Genomic DNA, 22,266 nt, shown 5'->3' on the forward strand with positions numbered 1-22,266 from the left:
CCAGCAGAAAAACCTGTTTGATACACACAGAGAGACCTACTCTTCAATTAGGCTCAGAATAATCTCTAATCTTGCCGTCCTTATAAAGTACAGAGAGATACTTTTGTTTTCATTTATGTTTCTCCAAAATGTCACAGCTAAACTGAGCTCCCAATCTCACACCACTGTCTACTCAAGTTTAGGTGATACAATACGCTGTTTTATGGCTAAATTTCCACGGCAGGGTGGGTGCCACTCGAGGTGGTTTCATAAAACCTGGCATTAACAGGAAAGATTCACACTTGGTGATACAATTGAAAATTTAAAGGAAACAAGACTTCATAATAATGCATTAGCTGCACATTTAAAACTACTGAGCAAGTGCATGAAACAAGACCGCTGGGTAAAACCTAGGATCATCATCTTTCATGGTCTAGAGGTGTGTCAGCTGACAGAATAGTTTCAAAATGTTTACCTCCAGACTTTAACTTAAGTAAATTTTGACCAAAGTAAATGTACTTTTACTTGAGTACAGTACTAATGTACTTTTTCCACTTCTTTTGACTACACAGTAGCATATTAAGAGAATGATTCCACATCACAGGAGTGACTTTACCTGAACAACCTGGCTGGAGATCCATGTTCTCAAGTTGTTACTGCCACTAAGGAAAGATCATATTAAACTGCACAATAGTAAAATTGTAGTTTAGATTAAATAGCAATAAATTACATTAAATGCTAATTCCATTCAATACATTCTGATGATTGCTACATGGCTTTAAGTTAAGCACATTTACTGCTGTGATCAGGGTAGGTAATTAAAGGTATGTAATTCATACTGATTCATGCATCATGTTAGATCTTGACATACACAGCAAAACTGTAGTGTTGTAGTCTCAGTGTTAAACATTTCAGAGTTAATTTTAACTCCCACATTATAATTTTAACTCCATCCTGAGTTAAGTGGCTTTAGTGTTGGAGTTATTTGACAGTAGTAAGTATCAGTTTTAGTTCAGCTCTGTAGAGAGTCAACTGATTCCTTCTTTGCTCACCGCCAATTCAAATCAGAGCAGAATTTTCCCATCATGTCCTTGGGCAGAGTCATTAACATGTGTTTAGATGTTGCCTGTTATACGGTGATTACTGTATTATTGTTGTTTATGATTTCAGGTACTTTTGCACCATGAGTGAAGTTATCCGCCAAGTTAGCTACTGCCCACCTAGAGTCTGCAGGCTGGGGTAGTGTTCTGATTTTCAGACATGTGACTTTGCCATAGGTGTTGGCAATCTTAGGTATGAAAGGAGCATTGCATTGCATTAATAATTAAATTGTTCATCCTTAAAAATCTACACCCATAGTGAAAGGAAAGGCCACTTTGTTGTGTTAAAAGTGTACTTTAAAGTGTAGAAAAACCACAACCCTGTAAATGCTAGAGTAATACTTTCCAAAGTGCAGATTTAAGTCAGAACCTGTGAGAATTCTAAAAACTCAGGAAAAACTGTTAAATCTTAACACTATGGGAGTTGAATTAACATTCATGATTTGCTGTGATATCTGCCTGGCCTACAGGAAAGAACAGTTAATGTTTAATCTAATAAATACTGTGTTGGTTATACTGTATTATAGAATGATTTACTGCATGTGTTTGTTGAGAAAACAACTGTATATAGAATCACAAATGCAATACTGGGAAAAAAAAATTGCAGATTAGATTATTTTCCGATATTGTTCGGCCCTATTTGCTACTCAATGTTCAGTATTTCAGGTAAACTTTAAATGTAATACTTTTTACTTTTACATGTATACATTTAGCCTGATACTTTTGCTTGTACTTAAGTCAGTTTTAACCAGTGCAACTGTACTTTTACTCGAGTACAATACTTTTGTACTTTTTCTACCTCTGAAAAAACGACAAATATATATATATATACATATTTATTTATCTATTTTTTTTTTTTAAGAAAAACGCATAAAATAAGCTAAATGTTAATTTTAAAAAATGGTCATTTAGTGAGAGTTATGCTGAAATCCTCTAACTGTTAGTCTGCACATGACTATTATTAAATGTGCACAGTTGTGTTCAATTAATCTTCAATTGGGTCTGGTGGGGTTCCTCGGTCTCTGGGACCTTTATTTTGGGGGTTGGAGGCTGAAAAGTTATAGAACCCCCCGCTTTTACAGTGCACTTTCAGAACCAGTGTAACAGACATGCATGACAGTCTTGGCTATTTTGATATATACATTTTATAGCAATCTCTATGAACCCATTTTTGAGGGTTGTTTTTGGAGATCCTGTATCTAATACAGTTTGTTACAGTTAAAAAATAGTTTTCATTTAATATAGTTGAGGTTGTGCTGAAAAAAATAATACTAAATAAGAGCATGGTAAACATTTTCTGAGCGGTTTATATTGTCAAAAGAAAAGTATTAACAAAGTGGTAAAAATGCCAGTGGACTAAAAAGGATAAGGAGAGAGGCTACCAGTGATATGCAGATCATTGGCTACCCTGGCAAAATTAGTCAGACTTATCTCACTTGCCCCTTCTCTGAAACCCTGTCAGAATCAGACCTACATTAGTAAGCAATGTTCAAAAATATGGTTTAGGAGTCAAAGTACATTTTTAAGGTGTATGTGATTTCCTACTGCACGTCAAAGTTTTTTTTTTACACGACCATTCAGCAAAAGTGACCAAGGAATTTATTTAGTAAATTCTATCACATGAATCCTCCTTAGCCATAGGGATGTACACTGTCACATTTTGACATAGGTGACTTGAGATTTTAAACATTTTTTTAAGGGAACCTTGACAGGAAAGTTTGACAAACGCTGTCTTAGAAGACAAAACAAAAATTTCAGATTTCTATGCTTACTCTAGATAATTTCAGATCTTTATATGTTTTAATCATTTAATATAATAATGACGTCCCTGACTCTGAAAAAAAAGCAAAACTTTATTTCCCAAATGAATGCAATACATTTCTGTAAATCTCTCACACCTGAGCTATTGTAAGCAATGAAAAGATTAAATGGATTCACTGCAACTTAGAACAAAAACAAACACAATTTTTTATTATTCAGTTCATTTATTCAGCCCAGTTTTTTGGCATTAAGGACACACATTATTACAAAACTTGTTTGAAAGGTTATATTGTGGTGCACAACCTGAATGTTTTGGCATTTGTCATGCTGTTGCTCCATTTGACAATCTTAAACCATCAAAATGGGGAAAGGCTTAAGAGAAATATGTCTCACATGCTCCAACACTGAAACAATTCCAGTCTTATAACTAAATCAGTAATGTACAGTCATATTAAAAATCATCGGTAGAATAGAAAGAAGGCATAGTATTGGGCTCAGATGCAAATGATAACCAATCAGGCAAATCTGAAAAAATATAATGCTTCGAAGTTGAACACCTTATCAGTATAAGTCATAGAGAACAGCCTGAGTAGTGATATGATAAATAGAAGAAGATAAAATAGAATAAAAACAGAGGCAGAATTTAAAACATTTTGGGATGTAAAAACAAAGAGAAACGAAAAATGCACATTAAACAAAATACATCAATATCACGGTTTTGAGAACATTCCAGCATCATTCAACATTTGCTGAACTTACAGTTGACCACATCTATTCTAAAGGTGAAATTAACCTTCATGGCTCAAAATAGAGATTGAGATGAACTCTCAGTCTTCTTTTTTTTAAGTGTACTGTCCCATTTCTTCTTTCAGCTGAAATCTAAACGTAGGCCTTGCTGCTCTCCATTGACCGAGCCTTTGAGTACTTCACATCATACTCGTTCTCATCTCTTGGGGGACAGGAGCTGCAAAGGAGGCCCCCGCCCAGGAACAGCAGCCCTGCCGCCCCCCAGCCAATGTAGAGCGAGGCCCCCAGCTCCCTCTTCTGAGCGCTGGTCAAGATCGGGTTGTAGAAATCCCGAATTATCGTGTTGGCAGTCCAGCAGACGGGGATGAGCACCATCAGTCCAGCGACAATGAAGGTGATTCCAGAGGCAACGGCTACTTTACTCTTCTGCCTTTCGTCTTCCACAAAGTTGGTGCACTTGCCCCCAACCACACCGAGAAGGATCCCAAAGACCCCAACGATGATGGCGATGACGGTGAGAGCTCTGGCAGCCTGCAGGTCTTGAGGTAAAGCCAGGAGCGAGTCGTAGACCTTACACTGCATCTGGCCTGTGCTCTGGGTCACACAGTTCATCCACAAACCCTCCCAGGTCACCTGAGAGGTGACAATGTTGGCACCGATGAAGGCCGTGACTTTCCACGTGGGGAGAGCGCAGATTATGATACTCCCCAGAAAGCCGATGATGGCCAGAGCTAAACCCAGCATCTGTCTCCCTGCAGACACCATGCTGAAAGTGTGGATCTCTCCAAAGGTTGTGTGCTGCTGAAAGCTGGAAGAATTTAGTCAAGTGAGAGACAAAAGAGGAGGTTTTGGTTTTTATTGCCCTCTCAGAAGACAAGCTGAAGGTGGCTTCCCACTTATAGGTTTTATGTTGTGGTCGGAGGAGGGGTTTTCTGAGCTGAAACTGGTTTGTGATGAAATGTTGTCTGACCACTTTGCTTTTACAGGACAACAGAGTTTCAGACTCAAAGAAACACTTGAAGAGAAAAAAACTAGAGAGAACATGAGATTTATATCAACAATCAGCATGAGCACTGGTGTTCTGTTACTGTGAAAATATTTTTAAAACATATTATAAAGGCAGTGAGGTATTTATTAGATGCTGACTATGCAAAGAGGGACATACTGTACCAAGTGAATAACACTGAAACAATGTCACTGCACTATGGTAACCTCAGCTCTACTATCTGTTCCATTTTGTTCTTTATTGCTTATACATTTCTGGATTAACAAGTCATGTAACTTTTAATAAGCATAATGAAATATCTTCATAATCTGTGTGACAGTCTTAGAGAATGAATCTCAGTGAGCAGGTGTTTCTCTGTGTTGCAAAGATCAATGAAATAGTTCTGTCATCTCCACACTGACCACCGTGCCAGCTGATACCATCGGCTCTGTAACACATTAAAATATCCCCGCAGCAAAATTCCCTTTTGTCCTCTTCACTGCAGAGATGTAGAAATCTTGATGTAATCACGTGTTGTGTCACAGAAGACATTTCAAGATTAAGCGTTCTTGAACATAAAACTTGAAACAAAAGCACTCTGGTATCTCTGGTATTAATGTAAAAAAGACCTGGGCCAGAGTGGGACACTCTTTCAGCCCTGGAGTTTCATGGCTCAGACCAGCCCACTTTAGTTCCCAGCCTTTTACTGGAGAATTATTTTTGTGTGTTAAGATTTATTTTTGGCATTTTTGTGCCTTTATTTGATGAAGGAGGACAGTGGATAGAGTCGGAAACAGGGACAAGAGTGGGGGAGAGACACGCGGCAAAGGACCTCTGGCCAGATTCGAACCCCGGCCACCCACGTAAGTGGGGCATGCCTCAAACCACTAGGCCACCGTGGCCCCATCACTGTAGGGCAAGAACACACCCCTCCAAATGTACTGGAACAGTAATGTCATTTCCTTTATTTTTACTGTAGACTGAAAACATTTGGGTTTGACATCAAAAGATGAATATGAGACTAGAGATCAACATGTCAGCTTTTTTTTCCCAGGTATTCACGTCTGGATCTAGTACACAAATTTGATAGCATTATTTGAAACTGAACACCAAATTATTAGGTGAGCAAAATGATTAGAACAGTTAGACCTAAAATAGACTAAAGTGAATAAGATTTTATATTTAGTAGAAATCATTTTCTTACAGTAACTGCAGCAAGCCTGTGGCCCACTGATATCACCAAAATTTTCCATTCTTCTTCTGTGACACTTTTTCAGGATTTCACTGCAGTTGTTGTTTGTTTTGGAGGGTTACTTTCTTCAGTCTTGTCTTTAGCATGTAAAATGCTCTATAGGGTTCATGTCTGGAGAGTGACTTGGCCAGTCTAAAACCTTCCACTTCTTGCCCTTGACCAACTCCTTTGTTGTTTTGGCAGTGTTTTTTGGATCTCTCAACCAGACAAAATATTTGTCTGTGTGTCACAGATGAGCTTGTATGTTTGTGATCATGAGCAGATCCTTTCTTTCTCAAAACTTTAGTCTTTCCATCACTTTGGTAAAGGTTCATTTTTGTCTCATCAGTCCATTAAACTTTGCCCCAGAATGCCTAAAGCTCGTCTCTGTACTTTTTTGGCAAATTCCAACCTGATCTACCTATTCTTGATGAGTGGTTTGCATCTTCTGGTGTAGTCTCTGTACTTTTGTTCATGAAGTCTTCTGTGAACAGTAGATGGTGATACCTTCACTCCTGCCCTCTGGAGGTTGTTGCTAATGTCACTAACAGTTGTTTTAGGGTCTTTCTTTACAGTTCTCACAATGTTTCTGTCATCAACTGATGCTGTTTTCCTTGGTCTACCCATTCACATCTGTTACTGAGTACACTAGTGGTTTCTTTCACCTTCTGGGCTTTCCAGATGGTTGTACTGGCTTTGGCCAATGTTTGTGCAACGCCTCTGATTGATTTTCCATCTTCTCTCAGCCTCACAGTCGCTTGTTTTTCACCCATAGACAGCTCTCTGGTTTTCATGTTGTTTACACCTCTCAACTATAAATGCAGTCTGCACAGGCAAAACCCAAATCTGAAACAGAGCGTGGACATTCAGCATTATTTACTGTTTGAATAATCAGTCACATGTCAGTCACATGCTCTAATACTTTTGCACACATGAAAATGTGTGGGATCAAATAAAAGGTGCTATCTTCTGAGTTGCATATCAGATCCTGATGTAAATAGCTGGAAATAAAAGCTGAAATGTTGATCTATTGTCTCATTTTCATCTTTGATGTCAAACCCAAATATTTTCAGTCTATAGCAAAAATAAAGGAATTGGTCTTAGTGTCCCAATACTTTTGGTGGGGAGTGTATTTTATTTTGGGGGGTGGGGCTGGGAAGTTGATGAGTTAAGCCCCAAGCATAATCCCATCCTCTTTTGCTAGAACAATATAAAAGCAGTGAGCACTTAAGAAGCAGCTTTCTGCTCGATGGCGATATATCACAAGTTTCCACAGTCTGCAGTTTTGCAACTACCAATACCTTTGCTCAATACCTAGTTTAAATTTAAGTTACTGGTAAAATTAATTAAATGTCTTTTTTAACATGAAATGTACCTTTAAACTGTATATTATCTCACATTTAAACAATTTACTTTCTTTGAATGACAAAATTCACTTTTCAGTTACATCACAAATCTGCCACATGACTACACAAGGGTAAACGCAGTTTTAAACACCATTTGATTTTAATACTCATGACAAAACTGGAATAAAGCTTAGGAAACAACTTCTACAGTTTCAAAGAAATATCTCAGATTGGTTAATGGTATTGAAAAAAAAGTAAGGAACATAACTTAACAGTGGTCTCATAGGTTAACATCATGGTTAGCATGTGGCTAAGTGCTAGCTTAAATGCTACATTCCAAATGAAACTCACAAGAGATTCAGTGACAATCCAAACAAAACATTTATGGCTCAAAAAAAAACAAAACAAAAAAAACAATCCTGTGCTACACAGTCCAGCAAAAAAATAGTTTACACCATCTTCTGACACAAATGCTGAAGAAAAATATCCTCATAACTCCATAAATGTCTTAACTCACATGTCTCAATTGTCTGATTTTCTCTGTTCATATGGTGTATTTACTTACCGTTTCCATCTAGCATGAGGTAAAATCACTACAGCCAGGTTCTACACAAAGCTCCAGTCTAAAATGACTGTGCCTGGTCTGACAACCAGTGTTGATATCGTCGACTAAAACTATGAGTAAAAACGTTTGTTGACAGCTGTTTTTCCATGGCAAAAACTAGATTAAGACGAACAAAAATAGATCTGTGATGACTAAAACTGACAAAAACTAAGTTTAGTTTTCATCAAGATGACTAAGGCCCTGTTTCCATGACAACATTTTCAGGTAAAAACGCAAAAGTTTTGTAGCGTTTTGGCAGTCCGTTTACATGAGAACGGCATTTTGGTGAAAACGGAACAATTTGGAAACGGGCTCCAGAGTGGAAGTTTTTCCAAATGCCCCCGTCTCTATCTCCATCTCAGTGTAAACAGGGAAAAGGGCACTTTCTGAAAATGCACATGCACACTATGCTGAAGCACTCGTGCTTAGCTGTGGCCGCTCGGGCCAAGCCAAGCCATCTGATGTAGTTAACTGTGATTCAGCTTGTCAAGTCACAGCTGATTTAGAAAAGGGGACACATTATTCTTGTTTGGAGGGCTATCAGTGCCAGTGTCTTTAGATAAAGTCATGCTATTAATTTTGGAAATTCTTATTTTAACCTTTTTTTATCGATCATCATGATAATTACAGTCATCATCGTAGCGCAGCAGAGAAATTTCACGGCTCATACTAACACAAAAAAATCTTTGTTAGATCAGCCTTGTCATAACGTAGATATCCGCTGAGAATCATTAATCGCCTACAGACAAATTCAGTTCCAGCCTTTAATACTCGTGGATTTTCTCACGAAGTGTGGCACTACTCATAAGCGCAGCTGGAGCCTTTTTTTCAGAATGATATTTATATTTTTCTATATATCTGTTTCATGGAAATGATTTAGACTCTTCTATGTTATTAAAGGTTTAATAAGGAAACTTCAGCCCGTAGATTCTCCTGTCTCCTCCATCAGCTGCACATCAGTGCACAGCTGATGGAGGAGACAGGGCTGAAGCTTCTGTGTGAAGGCCAAAAAGATATCTGTCATCGCTTCTAAAAAGCAGATAAAATTGAAAAAGGGGAAGTAGAAATACTGTTCTGAAAAGGCTTCATTCTTTTGCTGCGCTAAAAGCAGGAAGCACTGCACTTTCTAAGAAAATCCACAATAAATCAAAGGCTTACTAAGGACTTACTCTCATGCACCATATATGATAAAAATGTTAGGTATTATCAAAACCCATGAAAACCAGTACACGTGCAGTACTGTCCTTGTTGTAGAGACAGTTTCATTGTGCAGTAAATCACGTTACTACAGCGTTATTGTGTTTCCTGCGTTCTTGTGTAGATGGAGATTGTTTTCAAAACACACAAGGCTTAAAACGAGACTAAAATGTAAAGTAGTTTTCACCGGACATTCAAAACCCATGATATTTCTCCACATTGGGTAAATCTGTCAAAAAACAATGCATCTATAGATGGTGTGCCTCTCAGCAGTAGAAAGGGACCCCAGGTTTGGCAGAGTGTATAGAACACACTACCATGATTTGATACCAGATTAGGACAGGAGAATAAATGCTGACTAAAAGTAAGGAATAAAATGTGAGGATTTTTTTATGGACTAAAACTAGATGAAAATGCTTTTGAGTCATTGTCGACTAAAACTAAAAAGGGTAGAAATGACTAAAATGTGACTAAAACTAAGAGACATCTCATCCGATGACTAAGACTAAGATTGAAATTAAAAACAGCTGCCAAAATGAACACTGCTGAGAATGGACCTAACCAATTAGCGTCGAGTAGAATGAGGCAATAGCTAGGTGGGGTTTAGTTGCACTGGATGCAGGTAGTAATGGCTGCTACCAGTGTAGCTTTTAAATACACATTAACATTTTTACTTATAACACATGAACATTTTCCATGACAACAATTTACAGAATACAAATAGACATAAAAAATTAGATTAAATCATTCAGAAGTAAAATGGGAGTATTTGTGATCTTTTTGCATTCCCCTTTAACATATAGCATTCTGCTTTTAAATTGATCACAGTTTCAACCACTTTTTACCTCCGCCAAGGAGGTTATGTAATCGGGAGGGTTTGTTTGTTTGTTTGTTAGGAACATAACTCAAAAACTTATGGACAGATTTTGATGAAATTTTCAGGAAATGGCAGAAATGGCATAAGCAAGAACTGATTAGATTTTGGGAGTGATCCAGATCACTCTCTGGATCCACAAATTTTTAAAGGATTCTTTACTATTGGGAGATAGTTCTAATGGCAGAGGTCTGCGCTGTTACCACTTTACACCAGGAGATGGCAGACATGAGTAACTTATTCAAAGTTTTGGAGTTTATAGAGTTTGAAAGACACACACCAGGTCGAGGAGACGAGTGGGAGCGTAACAGAGAGAAAGACAGTGAATTGTAGCGAGAATACTCACAATGCTGGGAGGAATAGAGGAATATTCACACTCTGCAATGACTTTCGGTCATCCGGTGAGACCATGGGTGCTTCTGCCATGACAGTCCACACGTAGCGAAGCCAATGCTTTGCCTCACTGTGTCTCTACCCCACCGGGGAGGGAGTAATCGGCAAATTAGATTTTGGGAGTGATCCAGATCACTGTCTGGATCCAGGAATGTTTTTAAAGGATTCTTCACTATTGGGAGATAGGGCTGATGGCGGAGGTCTGCACTCTCTGAGTGCTTTTCTAGTGTTACATATGTTGTTAATCATCTTCAGTTTATTTGAAGTTTATAATGTTCATTGTCTTCAAAGCTCAAGCAACATTATGACTATACATGTGCAATATTCTACAACATTTTATACTAGGTATCTGATTTTTTTTTCCTGACTTTTTCTTACAATATTCTTTTTTTCATCCTATTTTAAAACAGACATATTTAGACTCACATCTATGGTTCACATCTACTGTAAATGGAAACAATAATTTGGGAGGTTTTCTAGTAAATGCAGTCTGTGTTGTTGAGCTTCAAAAAAAAAAAATCCAACTAGATTAATGTTTGATGAGTAAAATCTGCAGTGTTGGTTAGACTTTTGATAACTGAACAAGTTAACCCAAAATATTTGTATTAAATTTCTTAAATCATTTACGGTGTATCTCAAGTAAAGGAAAAGTTTTCTGCCAACTCAACATTTTTAGCTTTGAACATGTTTTGTCTACTAAATGGCCTCTCAGCCCCAAAACCTGTTAAACGTGTTCCTTACCTAGTATGCATTGAGCCCTTGTATTTGTTTTTTACATCTTTGCAATCTTTGCTTTGGGATGGCAACCACTGGATCAAATGATGTCTTTTTTATTTTCTATGCTGATGATGCTAAAATTTACATCACAGATAAAGATGGACATGAGTTGATTGCTCAGATGAGAGCAGTGTTTAAGTTAAGATTGACTACTGGTTCAAGTGCAATAAATGATCTCATAATGTAAAAAAAATGTGCATACATAATCTTCAATCCAAAATGTAAAACTCTGTTAGGTAATATCCAGCCATAGATAATAATGTGCTTGAACATGTTTCATATGTTAAGTTTTTAAGTGTTCTTATCAATGACAAGCTCAACTGGACTAAGTACATATTATATGTCCAAAAAATTAGCTAAAATTATTGATTTTTTTATGACACGTAAGACACATCTTGTCAAGAAAAAATCATTGCAGATCTTTATTACAGTATGATTTATCCTTTCATTTCTCACAGTAATATCGTATGGGCTACCATGTATAAAACTAATCTCCAGTCCATTTTTCTATTGCAAAAGAAATTATGATAGTCATAAACCTACTCAAAGTGGTATGCTTAAACTGCTCAAGAACAAGAACTAAAGAACTATAAATTATGCCACTTTCCTATGAATACCCCCCCTCTCTTTCCCAGTGTCCCAGTTTTTTTTTTTTTCAGGCGTTATACACCCCAACCTCATTCGGGGTTCTCCTGAATGAGTTACTGTTGTGGACCTGTGCCGTGTGCTCCATCACCCTTGACACCGGACGATCAGCCATCCTCAAGCTGTTTGGTCTTGCATTGTCAGGCCTCAGCATAGCCACACGGGATGAGGTGTCGCTGTATTGAGAGTTGGTGGTGTACGGCATATAGGAGTAGTAGGAGGGTGTGGGTTTCTCCTCCTCCCCACAGACAAGGCACATCAGGATACCACCAAGCAGGAGCAGCACAGATGAGGCAAAGCCAATGTAGACAGAGGAACCCACCTCTCTCTTCATGGCTGGCGCCACAAAGGGGTCATTGGCAACAGAAATGGTTGCCGCAGCTGACCAGCTGACTGAAATCAGGCACAGGATGCCTGCCAGGATACACAGAACGCCACCAACAAGACATGCCTGCAACAAAAAGGTTCTTAATCAGTTTGTCTATGACTTCTTTCTTTTATACCTCATTTAAAAATCTATTCATAGCCTTAGGTTGGATTATAAGACCTTTTTTTTCAGAAATTGTTTTCGAAGTGTCTTGTTTAGACCACAAATATCCAGAATTTTAGTTAAAACACAAACAGAAAATTATTTTATGGATAAAATTTTTAAATTAGCATTGTCAGGTTCTTATGTACATACATGGCATTTCAACTACCTATCTTTGATATTTCCCAGTAAACCTTTAAGAATGTATCCTCTCTATACAGTGGCCTATTTTCCACAATTAAAGTAAAGAAAATGAAAGTTATTTTGCATCAGGGAATTATGGAGGTTATAGACCTAAAATACCTTGTTTTGGGAATGTTTCAAGGTGAAAGGCCTCTTAAAAGTGAAAATACATTTAATCTAAAATGATCTGTCTTTATCTTAATCTTCAAGACAGTCTGGCTGCAGACCGTTCATCTCTGACGGCCATTTTCACGTCTGTTCATCATGAAATACTTACTAAAATGTTTTAAAATAAATCAGATCAAAGTTCTGTTTAGGTTTAAGTTAACGGTTAGGATACCGAAAGATACCAGCAAAACCTGATTATAAAATGTATATCTAGAAAAGCACTCGGAGAGCGCAGACCTCCACCATTAGCCCTATCTCCCAATAGTAAAGAATCCTTTAAAAATTTGTGGATCCAGAGAGTGATCTGGATCACTCCCAAAATCTAATCAGTTCTTGCTTATGCCATTTCTGCCATTTCCTGAAAATTTCATCAAAATCTGTCCATAAGTTTTTGAGTTATGTTCCTAACAAACAAACAAACAAACAAACCCTCCCGATTACATAACCTCCTTGGCGAAGGTAATAAAGAGAAGTTAAGTGTCTGATTACAGGAACAAAGCTCATCCTTCATGAAAACATTCTGAGAAAGCCAGCAAAGCTTATGAAGCTCTGTTAGCTCTGCTAGCTACATGAGTTACATAGAAAATGGAGCTACGTAGCTACCTGAGCTAAAGCTAATCTCACAAAGCAGCTACGTAAGATGGATGTCAAGGTTATCTATGGAGATAAGTTAGCATTAGCTTAGTTTGCTAAAGCTCACGTTGCTAAATCTAGCTTAGTTATAGATAACAACGCTATGTAGCTAATGTAGCTAATGGTAAACTCACAAAGCAGCTATGTAAGCCAAGTAGGTATGTTATCTACATGGCTAAGTTATCTAGCTACTTTTGCTAAAGCTTGCATTGCTAAAGTTGACCTACTTAGCTACATTGACCTATGTAGTAACATTTCCTATGTAGCTAGGGTAGCTATGTTGGCTTTAACTAAAGCAAATGATATCTTTTTCTTTTGGAGATACACAGTGTCCTGGATGAATGGTCTGTGAGAGGAGCCGTCAGAAATTTACAGTCTTCTGCCAGAACCCTCCCTTAATCTTCGTGGATGACTGTTTGTTGTTGTCCAATGTGAATGCATCACTTTGTTTTAAATGTTTACCAAGCAGATTTAATTTAATTTGATCAATTTTAGTTGCAGGACTGATGTAAACATTACTTTATCTTTTCACCAAGCAACTTGTAATGATAATTTTTTTCACTTCACAGAAAGGCACAGTAAGGCATACAGAATTGTTTTGAAGCTCTATCTTTCTGTAGAACATGTATCAAAACCCAAACATATTGTCCAAATAGCACATGTTCTCTTTGTTCATCCAATAACCACAAGGTTTGAAGGTAGATTCATCTATGACACTCCAGTTACTGTTCACAAAATGCTCATTCTTTGCAACAAATGCGGAAATCCTTTTCTGCCATGATATTCTCTGTATCTACACAGACAACAGACACTTAGGCACAGCTACAGCACCTTCTTTTTGGAGGATATGCTAGACGGTGACTCGTAGGGGTCCTGTGGGGCACCACTACAATTGACAACGCCTCCTCCAAGGAGGGTGATGATGAAGCCCAGGAAGCCAGCGATGATGGAGATCAGTGTGAGGGCACGTCCAGCCTCCAGGTCGGAGGTCATGGTGACATAGCTGTTGTGTCTCCTGCACTGCATCTGACCTGTGGCCTGAAGGATACAGTGAAACCACAGACCGTCCCACACCTGGAGCACAGATGGAGTGAATCAGCCCACACATGACTGAGGTGACGTGGTGTTTGTTGTTTGTGTGGAGAAGCATCTTATATGTGCATCATGTTTAGCATAAGGATAAAAAAGGTGAATATTTGTAAAATACTTTGCATGAGTTGTTTTTGCCTTACATGGATAAATGTGGTGAATAATCAGTGTTTTCAAAATTTAACTTACTGATTGTGCTGTCACAATATTGGCTCCAACAAAAGATGTCTCCCGCCACATTGGTAGTCCACATGTCACACACACTCCTAAAACACCCATCAGCGCCAGAGCCAGGCCCCCGATCTGCTTGCCCTGACCCCCCATTTAAAAGCTATGTAACAGTAAACCAACACCAGAGTGGACGAAAAATAAAATATCCACTGAGACTTCAGAAAAACAGGCAATTAAAGGCGGGTAAGTAAAGAAGCTAGAGACATATGTGACATTCCTCTTGTGTGGTTTCTGTTAAATAGCGAGTGAGCTGCTCTTGTAGGCTTTTTGTTTTCCTGTTTTGTTAAACAGTCAGATGACACAAAAATCAACAGAAACACAAATGTGCTTTAGAGATGAACATCCTGTCAGCTTTCTGTAAATACACAAAGTGTGCTCAAACATCTCTGAGCTAAAGCCAAGTCCAGTTTTTCAGGCTTTTATGCACAAACACAGAGGGTCTCAAAGTTTCAGCCCTGGTGATTTGTAATTTATTTAATAACACACAATAAAAGAAACAGAACTTATGCACAAAATTCTAAATGTAGAATTTATTTGTTTATGTGCAGAGAAACAAAAAACATTGTTAATATGATGTGCTGTGGATATTATTTCTATTAGATTTTCTGTACAGTTCAATCACTAATGTAACTCTTACGTTGTAGAATGAAGTGAGGATAATTATTTTTCTTTATTCTTGTAAAATAACCTTAACGTTTCTCTGTTTTTCATAGAAAATATTATTAAGTACAGAAAAAACTTTTGTGATACTAAAACACATTTTCTTTCACATGACACCAAGGTTTTTAAGACTGAAATCCTTCATGCAGCACTCTTTGTGCTGAGCACACCAAAGCCGAGGTCAGACTACAAATTTTCAGCAAGATCTGGCAGTTGTCAGGTTTTGGGGCCTGCCAGCCTGAAAATCTGCCATTTCAACACCTCTTGACCTCCTGGCACAAAGTCTACCATGTTGAATTTTTGCTCCACATTTTACAGTTTGTCCCATGACATCAGTGATGTTAACCAATAAGAGTGCTTGGTTCATACAGCAGTCCCAAATGTAAACAAAACAAATATTTGAGTGAAAGAAGAGGGAAGGAGTTGGTGCTGTGAGATTAAACTATTTAACAGTGGAATAGCTTGTCAAGCTCTGATAACAACATCCCTGCCTTTATAATGTGTTGTTGAGGAACTACAGCAGACTGAAAAGACAGAAATGGCAACTGGTGAGTCACTGCTGTTAGCATTAGCATTAAGCTAGCTAATGTTTGAACAGTCAAAGAATTACAGTAGTGGAGTAAATGCAACAAGTTAGTTTACAGTAGGGTAACCATATAAGTCCAGATTTACCTGGGACATTACTGTTTTCAGGCTTTGTGCCCTGACAAAAATCAATAAAACACCAGTGTGTCTTGTTTTTGTTCTGCCAGTGAACATCATTGCACTATGCGCCATGACTGCACCACCTTCACTTTCTCTGTATCAGTCTGTAGAAATGTCAATCATTGTCAAGACCACAAATGTATATGTTTTTATGTATTTCTTTAAGTGATAAAGGCTACAGTGTAATTTTTGGCCCACATTTATTTTGTAAAACAACAATCATGATAATGATTATGGGCGCAGGGGGTGGCGTATTTCCGGTGGAAAATAAGACCGGTTCTCAACTTCCGCCTAACGATAAGTGCTAGGCCAAAACGGAATCTAAACCCTCCTATACTACCTTAATTTGTCTGTTTCGTTGTTTTTTTTTGTTTTTGTTTCGATTGCTGTTTGTGTTTACTCTACCATCATCGCTGGGCAACCAAACATGCTAAAATGATGTTTCAAAAACAGGTTAAGAGCACTTCTGGTCATCGTTGCTGCGTGCTGCAATGTACATCTTCAGCTAAATTTAACTCGTCATTGACAGTCAGCTCAGGTAACTCATGCAAACGAGTAAACCGCAATGATTTTGCCATCATACCCCATTCTCTTTTCCCGACTGGAAGTGTGGGAGCGGTCTAATGCCAAATGCGGAAGCAGTTCGTGCATAGAGCCCATAGTTATAAGATAAGTATTAAAGTAATGATAATACATTTTTAAAAACTGATAAACCTGAAGAATGTGTCACAGCGGGTGCCACCAAACTGTCCAACACAGCCTTTTATATTGTTAACTAGTCTTAATTAATAACATTTTTAAAAGTTTTAGTTGGTCTTGGAAGATACAATTTCTGCTGAGGCTATTTCTGTGATGTCAGAAAGTGCGCTGACAAAAAAATCACATACCATGAGTTCATACATGTGGGTTTGCTATCAAATTTAAGTATTCCTATTTGAAGGATTGAAAAGTCTAGTTAACAGTCCTTTATCTTGGTCTGATCTAACCCAGCCCTCGTCCTTCCAACGTCTCAACGACTGATTATGTCATTCTGTGTCGTCATGTCTGTCCTTTAAGCATGAATTCATTGCTCTGTGATCGCCTAATCAGACACACTGACCATGCTTACTGAAAAAAAATCATGTTGTCTGACCTTGGCTTTAAACAAATAACATTTCTTTCACATTATATGTCAAAAAGCTTATCAAGTCTTCAATTTATAAACAATTATTCAAATTCATGCCCTGGTCATGTGCACTTCAAGAAGCTACTATTTTTTTCCACAATATTAAATTTTTTTAACAAAATATATGTAGTACAAAAGAAACTAAGATTCATGAAAGAGTCTTGATCCAAATCTGAACTAAGTCACAGTGAACAAGTTCTTGATATGCATGTTTTTCTTCAGTCTGTGATCCATGGGTCCCATCACAGCGTCCTCCTCAGCATCTGTAGGTGGTACACAAGACCACTCCTCCAATGATGAGCAGAGCTCCAGACGCCCATCCCACATATATGGAAGCTCCAAGTTCTCCCCTCCTCTCATTGGTGGCCAAAGGGTTGAAGAAACCAGTGATGATGCTGTGAGCTGACCAGCTAACAGGAATGATGCATAGCAGTCCCGCCACTATGAACACCACACCTCCAGCCACGCCGATCTGACCTTTTTTCGGCTGGTCGTCACGAAAGAAGTTGGTGCAGTGGGCCCCAACCACAGTGAGCCCGATCGCCACCACACTGACAGCGATGGAGACACAGATCAGAGCTCGAGAAGCCTGCAGCTCCTGTTGTAAAGCCAGGATAGAGTCATAGGCTTTACACTGTGAGTGTCCTGTGCTCTGGATCACGCAGTTCATCCACAAACCTTCCCAGAAGACTTGAGCTGTGATGATGTTTGCACCAATAAAAGCTGTCACCTTCCATGCAGGCAGTGCACAGATGAGGATGGTGCCAAGAAAGCCGACGACTGCTAAAAACACACCAACAAGCTGAGTTCGCATTTTTGCACCAAGTAAAAAAATCAGCAGCAGGTATTTGAGTTTGCCACAAAATCAGAGACAATGACAAAATCCACCTTCAGCTGAACTGAGATCATTTTTACCCCAGTGCTTTCACTCGGCTGTCAAAGCTGCTGGTTGTTTTGCTTCATGGTTTTCAGAGCAGGTGTGGGAAGGCAGAGCATCAGGGAGGGGACTGTGCAACTTTTCAGGTCAGGTTTCCTGCTTGTCCTGATTCCTTCTCACTATGAATAGGTGGGAGGAGACAGCTGCCAACAAAAGCAGCTCTGTATCAAAAAATGCTTTGTGACCCAGAAAACAGGGCCTCTCTTAAACATTTTGAATGGTTTGAAGAATCATTTCATCATTTGCAGCAAAATACTGCCTCACATTTTAGTTAGACTTTATGCAAGATACAGCCTTAAAGGTTATATAACACCTGTTTAAGGTTAGGAGAAAAAAGAAATAAAAGCTGCAAACAAGGACAAGGAAGATAATAACAACACATGCTCACATGCTCTGTTTATGCTCACAACTGTTTTTCATTATGAAACCAAGACTGATTGTAATACTGATCATCCTAGTTTGGTATTCACCTGCAGAACATGCCGACTTACTGCACAGTGAAGTGTCTGGAAAATACAAACAAACAATAAAAGAAAATAGCGGATTTGTATTTTACATCAGCATGATAATCTCATTGAGAATCCACAAAATCAAATTGAAAAAAATCAACTGACAGTCATCAGAAACCCTTGTTCAAAAAACAGGTCACATACCACTTGTGGCGCGTTTGACATTGTGGGGGTGGCCTGTTACGTCTTGATTGACATTGATCTGGCTCATGCTGGAATCAGTGCAGGGCCACTTTTATGCAACTGGGTGATTAAGATAACAAAATGAGTTATATAACCTGAAGCATTAAACCCATGGTAAGAGCTGTTCAAACTCTCGAAATCACTGCATCCTTTATTATCTCTTTCAGCAAATGATACACCAGAACATCCTTTCAAAGTGTGAAAAATTTGACCCACAATTTTGTGCCAACTTTAACTAAAGTGATGTGCCTCTCTGTAGTTTATGAAAACAAGTGATCAACATGACTGTAATATAGATATTTAATCAGAAATTTGATTTGTGAGAAGAAACAGAAGAGGAGAGATAACCAGGGAGGTCACTAGGATTGAAAGTCAGGGGGGCTTAGCCCCAAGGATTGCAGATAATGTGCGCACCATTTTTTAAAATCAATTCTTAAAAGGCTTCATTGATTTATGTTATTATAAGTTGTAGGGCATTTTTTAGGGCCTATCATCTTGCTTACTCTCTTTTCTTTTTCTGCTTTCTTAGGTAGACCCTCTGCCTGTCCTCCATGAGGTCTTCCTTTTTTAATAACAGTCAGAGCAAGTTCAGGCGTTGATACTTAAAAGTCTATTTTGGAATGAACTCATGGAAAAGATGTTGGAAAACATCAATTTAATGCCTTTAGTAAAATATAAATGTGGTATATAATATCTAAAAATGAATAGTTTTATAACTTCTCTCTTTCTGCCTTCAGGCTGTCCATGCTTTCCAAATAAAACTACTTTATTTCTGCCTACCACTGATATTCCCTGTCTGAAGACAGTCTATACCAGTGGTACTCAAACTTACTCTACCACAGAGACACATTGTCTGAAGAATACTCTTGCAAGCGCCACAATTCAAAACCAGGATGCAAGGTAGATCCAAAGATCATTTAATCCATAGTTGAAATTATATGAACGATGAATTGTTGGATTATTGTGGGGTTAAATGGGATGCAATAGGTTACATAAAAATGTCTGTATAGTGTCAAAAGAAAAGATGTCACTTAAAATGAGCATATATACTAATTATCTGAATCTCAGATATGGACATTTACTGTAGTTCTGTGGCTCTGATAACTTAAAAGAAAGTCTTTTTATTTTTCCAACTCATTATTGATGCTTTTAGCTAAAAGAGGAGAGGCCTCATACTGGTCTTTGCCCTGGGCCTTCAAATGACTAAAACCGACCCTGACTCACACCTACGGCTTTCCCAGAAACATCAATCCACTCTGCCACACTTTGGAGCTGGCTTTATGTTTCTACTCTTTTGACATTTTTTTAATTAGTTGTGCTTTAGAGATCAAATAAAACACATTTGGACAAGTTTCACAAGATGTGACGTATGATCCGTGTGTGTGAGGTTCATTGATGATGTGCATCACAATAATCATCAATGAATATGAGTGTGGGAAAGCATCAGGATGAAGTGACTTAAGAAAACTGTTAAAATGCAGACATAAGCTTCAACTTGAACATGAAACTACAAACGTCAATTATAAGCTTTTTTGCAGAGACACACCACCAGCGGACTTCCTCTACTCTTTCTCTTGTGGAATATATAGATTTAAAAATACACGTTTTCATTTAAATTTGCCAATGAAAGCCTGCCATCTTTGTGTAGGAAATAAATCTACTGATATGTGCAATTAATCTTTACTGATGACGGTGTTAATCTTTATAAAAGTTTTTAGGCGGATTTTATTTTTTTCCAGGTAAGCCTCAAAAGAACCATAACTGGTCTCTGAAGACCCACATGCAGCTCTTTGCTGTGGTGCATTCCTTAATTAATTTAGTCCATTCTTTGACTGTAATTATTGTTGGGGGACTTAGGAACTTTTGGGGGGGCTTCAGCCCTAGCCTCCCCAAAGAAAGGCTTACCAATGTCCATGGAGATAACCAAATCTGTGGTAATTTTGTATTTAATCCAAACCTCCAGTGTACTAATCTGCTAATTCAAACTGTAGAGTAATTTCTATAGTTAATCCTGTTTTATATTTTGAATTTTTACAATTCCCTATTTGGCTTTTTTAAGCTGTTCTTGTTTTTTTATGCAGTCTTAAAGAATATGATTTTTTTTTTTTCTTTTTTTTTACTTGGATCAGGGGCATCCAAACTTTTGTCACTGAGGGCCAAATACAGATATGAGGATCGTGAGGCCACTTTCATATACCTTGCCTTGAAGTATTAAAGTAAATCTAAGTAGGACATGCTCAGTGGGGCACAGATAGCCCAGCTGTTAGGTCGTGCCCCAATGTACGTCTGCAGCCCAGGTTCAAGTCTGGCATGTGGCCTCTTTTCCCAGCTCTCTCATCCCTGTTTCTGCCTCTATCAACTGTTCTCTTCTATAAAATAAAGTCATACAACCCCCAAAAATATATCTTCGGTATGCTTAAAGGACTAGTTAATGGCTGAAAATGCAAATAGACAATAGTTTTACGGGTTTTGAGAGGTCCAGCCACATTTTAGTGGGCCCTGGTTGGCCCCAGCCATCACTGGCTCTACCCCTTGAATGCCATTGGTATTGCTATTTGCTGCCATCATTCATCATGGCTTTATAAATCAAGATATCATTTTGGTTGACAATATGTTTACTATTTACAGTGTTGTCCTAATTTAGTCCCAAAAACATCATTAAATCTGACTTGTCAAAATGTTTGTCTACAGAATTAGCATGTGCTGAATCTAACCAGTACAATACATTTGAGCACACACTTTATTTTTATGCTATGATATGGGCCATGTTTGATTTTATCTAGAGAATTTGCTCAGGGCCAATCAAAAATGAACCACGGGACGCATCTGGCCCCCAGGCAATAGTTTGGACACGCCTGACTTAGACTCACTTATTTTCACAGAAAACAAACTTTGGGTATCACTTTAGAATAAGGAGTTTGTTATGAACCTTAGTGGTTAAAGAACTAATGCAGTACGGAATAAACATTTTTAGTTTCAGATTCTGTTGCCACATTTAACAATTTGAGCCATTTGTGTCTGTAATGAGCTAAAGCAGATTTGTAGAAATATACTAGGGTTAGATTTCATTTCAGTGTTCAGTTAGATTACTTCTCTGGTTTTAAATAACATTATGCACGGGGCTTTTAATTAGCGCTGAAATGTTTTCCATGAAGATACCAGTTATAGCTTGGGCACAAGTTTAGTTGAAATAAAAGCCTCAAAATCAGTCAGTTCATTTAGGAGGCAACTACAACTCGTCTCATTAGTGATCTTAAATGTCATTGCAAATAGCCAATGAATGGTGCACTCAGGCACTACATTTTAGTTTCGTAGCGCTGAGCCTTTTTGGTGTGGTCACTTTAAACATCTGCAATAAGTTACATTAAAGAACTTTCAGGCTGAATCATTTGCAAAGACTGCATCAGAAAAACATTTGCTAAAGTTTAAGACACATGCAAGTACCTCTCCCTCTAAATCCCTTCAATTTAAACATTGGCACTGAATTAAGCTAAAAATGTACAGCAAAAGAGTTGCTGCTGGATGTAAAAGCATCTCAAAAATTAACAGGCCTCAGTGAAATCATAAAGACCCATTTAAAAAAAACATCCTCAGAGGTAAGATTTGATTCTAACACAAATACCAAGAATAGTTTG

At 38.1% G+C, this 22,266-nt stretch overlaps 3 protein-coding genes across 3 annotated transcripts; all 3 read right to left on the reverse strand.

Moving 5' to 3' along the window:
• Positions 1–3,719: 3,719 nt before the first annotated feature.
• On the reverse strand, positions 3,720–4,352 carry LOC121519125 (claudin-4-like). The gene has a single exon (XM_041801920.1). It carries the CDS (start codon positions 4,350–4,352, stop codon positions 3,720–3,722), a length of 633 nt encoding a protein of 210 aa, XP_041657854.1.
• A 7,297-nt stretch (positions 4,353–11,649) lies between these two features.
• Positions 11,650–14,565, reverse strand: LOC121519225 (claudin-4-like). Its single transcript, XM_041802066.1, has 3 exons — positions 14,431–14,565; positions 13,982–14,226; positions 11,650–12,106 (listed from the first exon to the last, which is right to left on the reverse strand). Exons 1-3 carry the CDS (start codon positions 14,563–14,565, stop codon positions 11,650–11,652), a joined length of 837 nt encoding a protein of 278 aa, XP_041658000.1.
• A 2,693-nt stretch (positions 14,566–17,258) lies between these two features.
• Positions 17,259–17,825, reverse strand: LOC121518706 (claudin-4-like). Its single transcript, XM_041801220.1, has one exon. It carries the CDS (start codon positions 17,814–17,816, stop codon positions 17,259–17,261), a length of 558 nt encoding a protein of 185 aa, XP_041657154.1. The 5' UTR covers positions 17,817–17,825.
• Between the last annotated feature and the right edge of the window lie 4,441 nt (positions 17,826–22,266).

Source organism: Cheilinus undulatus, linkage group 12 (assembly GCF_018320785.1).
Source record: "Cheilinus undulatus linkage group 12, ASM1832078v1, whole genome shotgun sequence".
NCBI classification, from domain to species: domain Eukaryota; kingdom Metazoa; phylum Chordata; class Actinopteri; order Labriformes; family Labridae; genus Cheilinus; species Cheilinus undulatus.

Excerpts from the sequence above, each read along its gene's own strand:
- LOC121519125 (XM_041801920.1), bottom strand. The coding sequence starts at position 4,352 with ATGGTGTCTGCAGGGAGACAGATGCTGGGTTTAGCTCTGGCCATCATC.
- LOC121519225 (XM_041802066.1), bottom strand. The coding sequence starts at position 14,565 with ATGGGGGGTCAGGGCAAGCAGATCGGGGGCCTGGCTCTGGCGCTGATG. Across the intron at positions 14,227-14,430 it reads ATATTGTGACAGCACAATCA|GTGTGGGACGGTCTGTGGTT; the intron begins GTAAGTTAAATT and ends TCTGTGCTCCAG. Across the intron at positions 12,107-13,981 it reads ATATCCTCCAAAAAGAAGGT|AACCTTTTTGTTGCAGGCAT; the intron begins GCTGTAGCTGTG and ends AAACTGATTAAG.
- LOC121518706 (XM_041801220.1), bottom strand. The coding sequence starts at position 17,816 with ATGCGAACTCAGCTTGTTGGTGTGTTTTTAGCAGTCGTCGGCTTTCTT.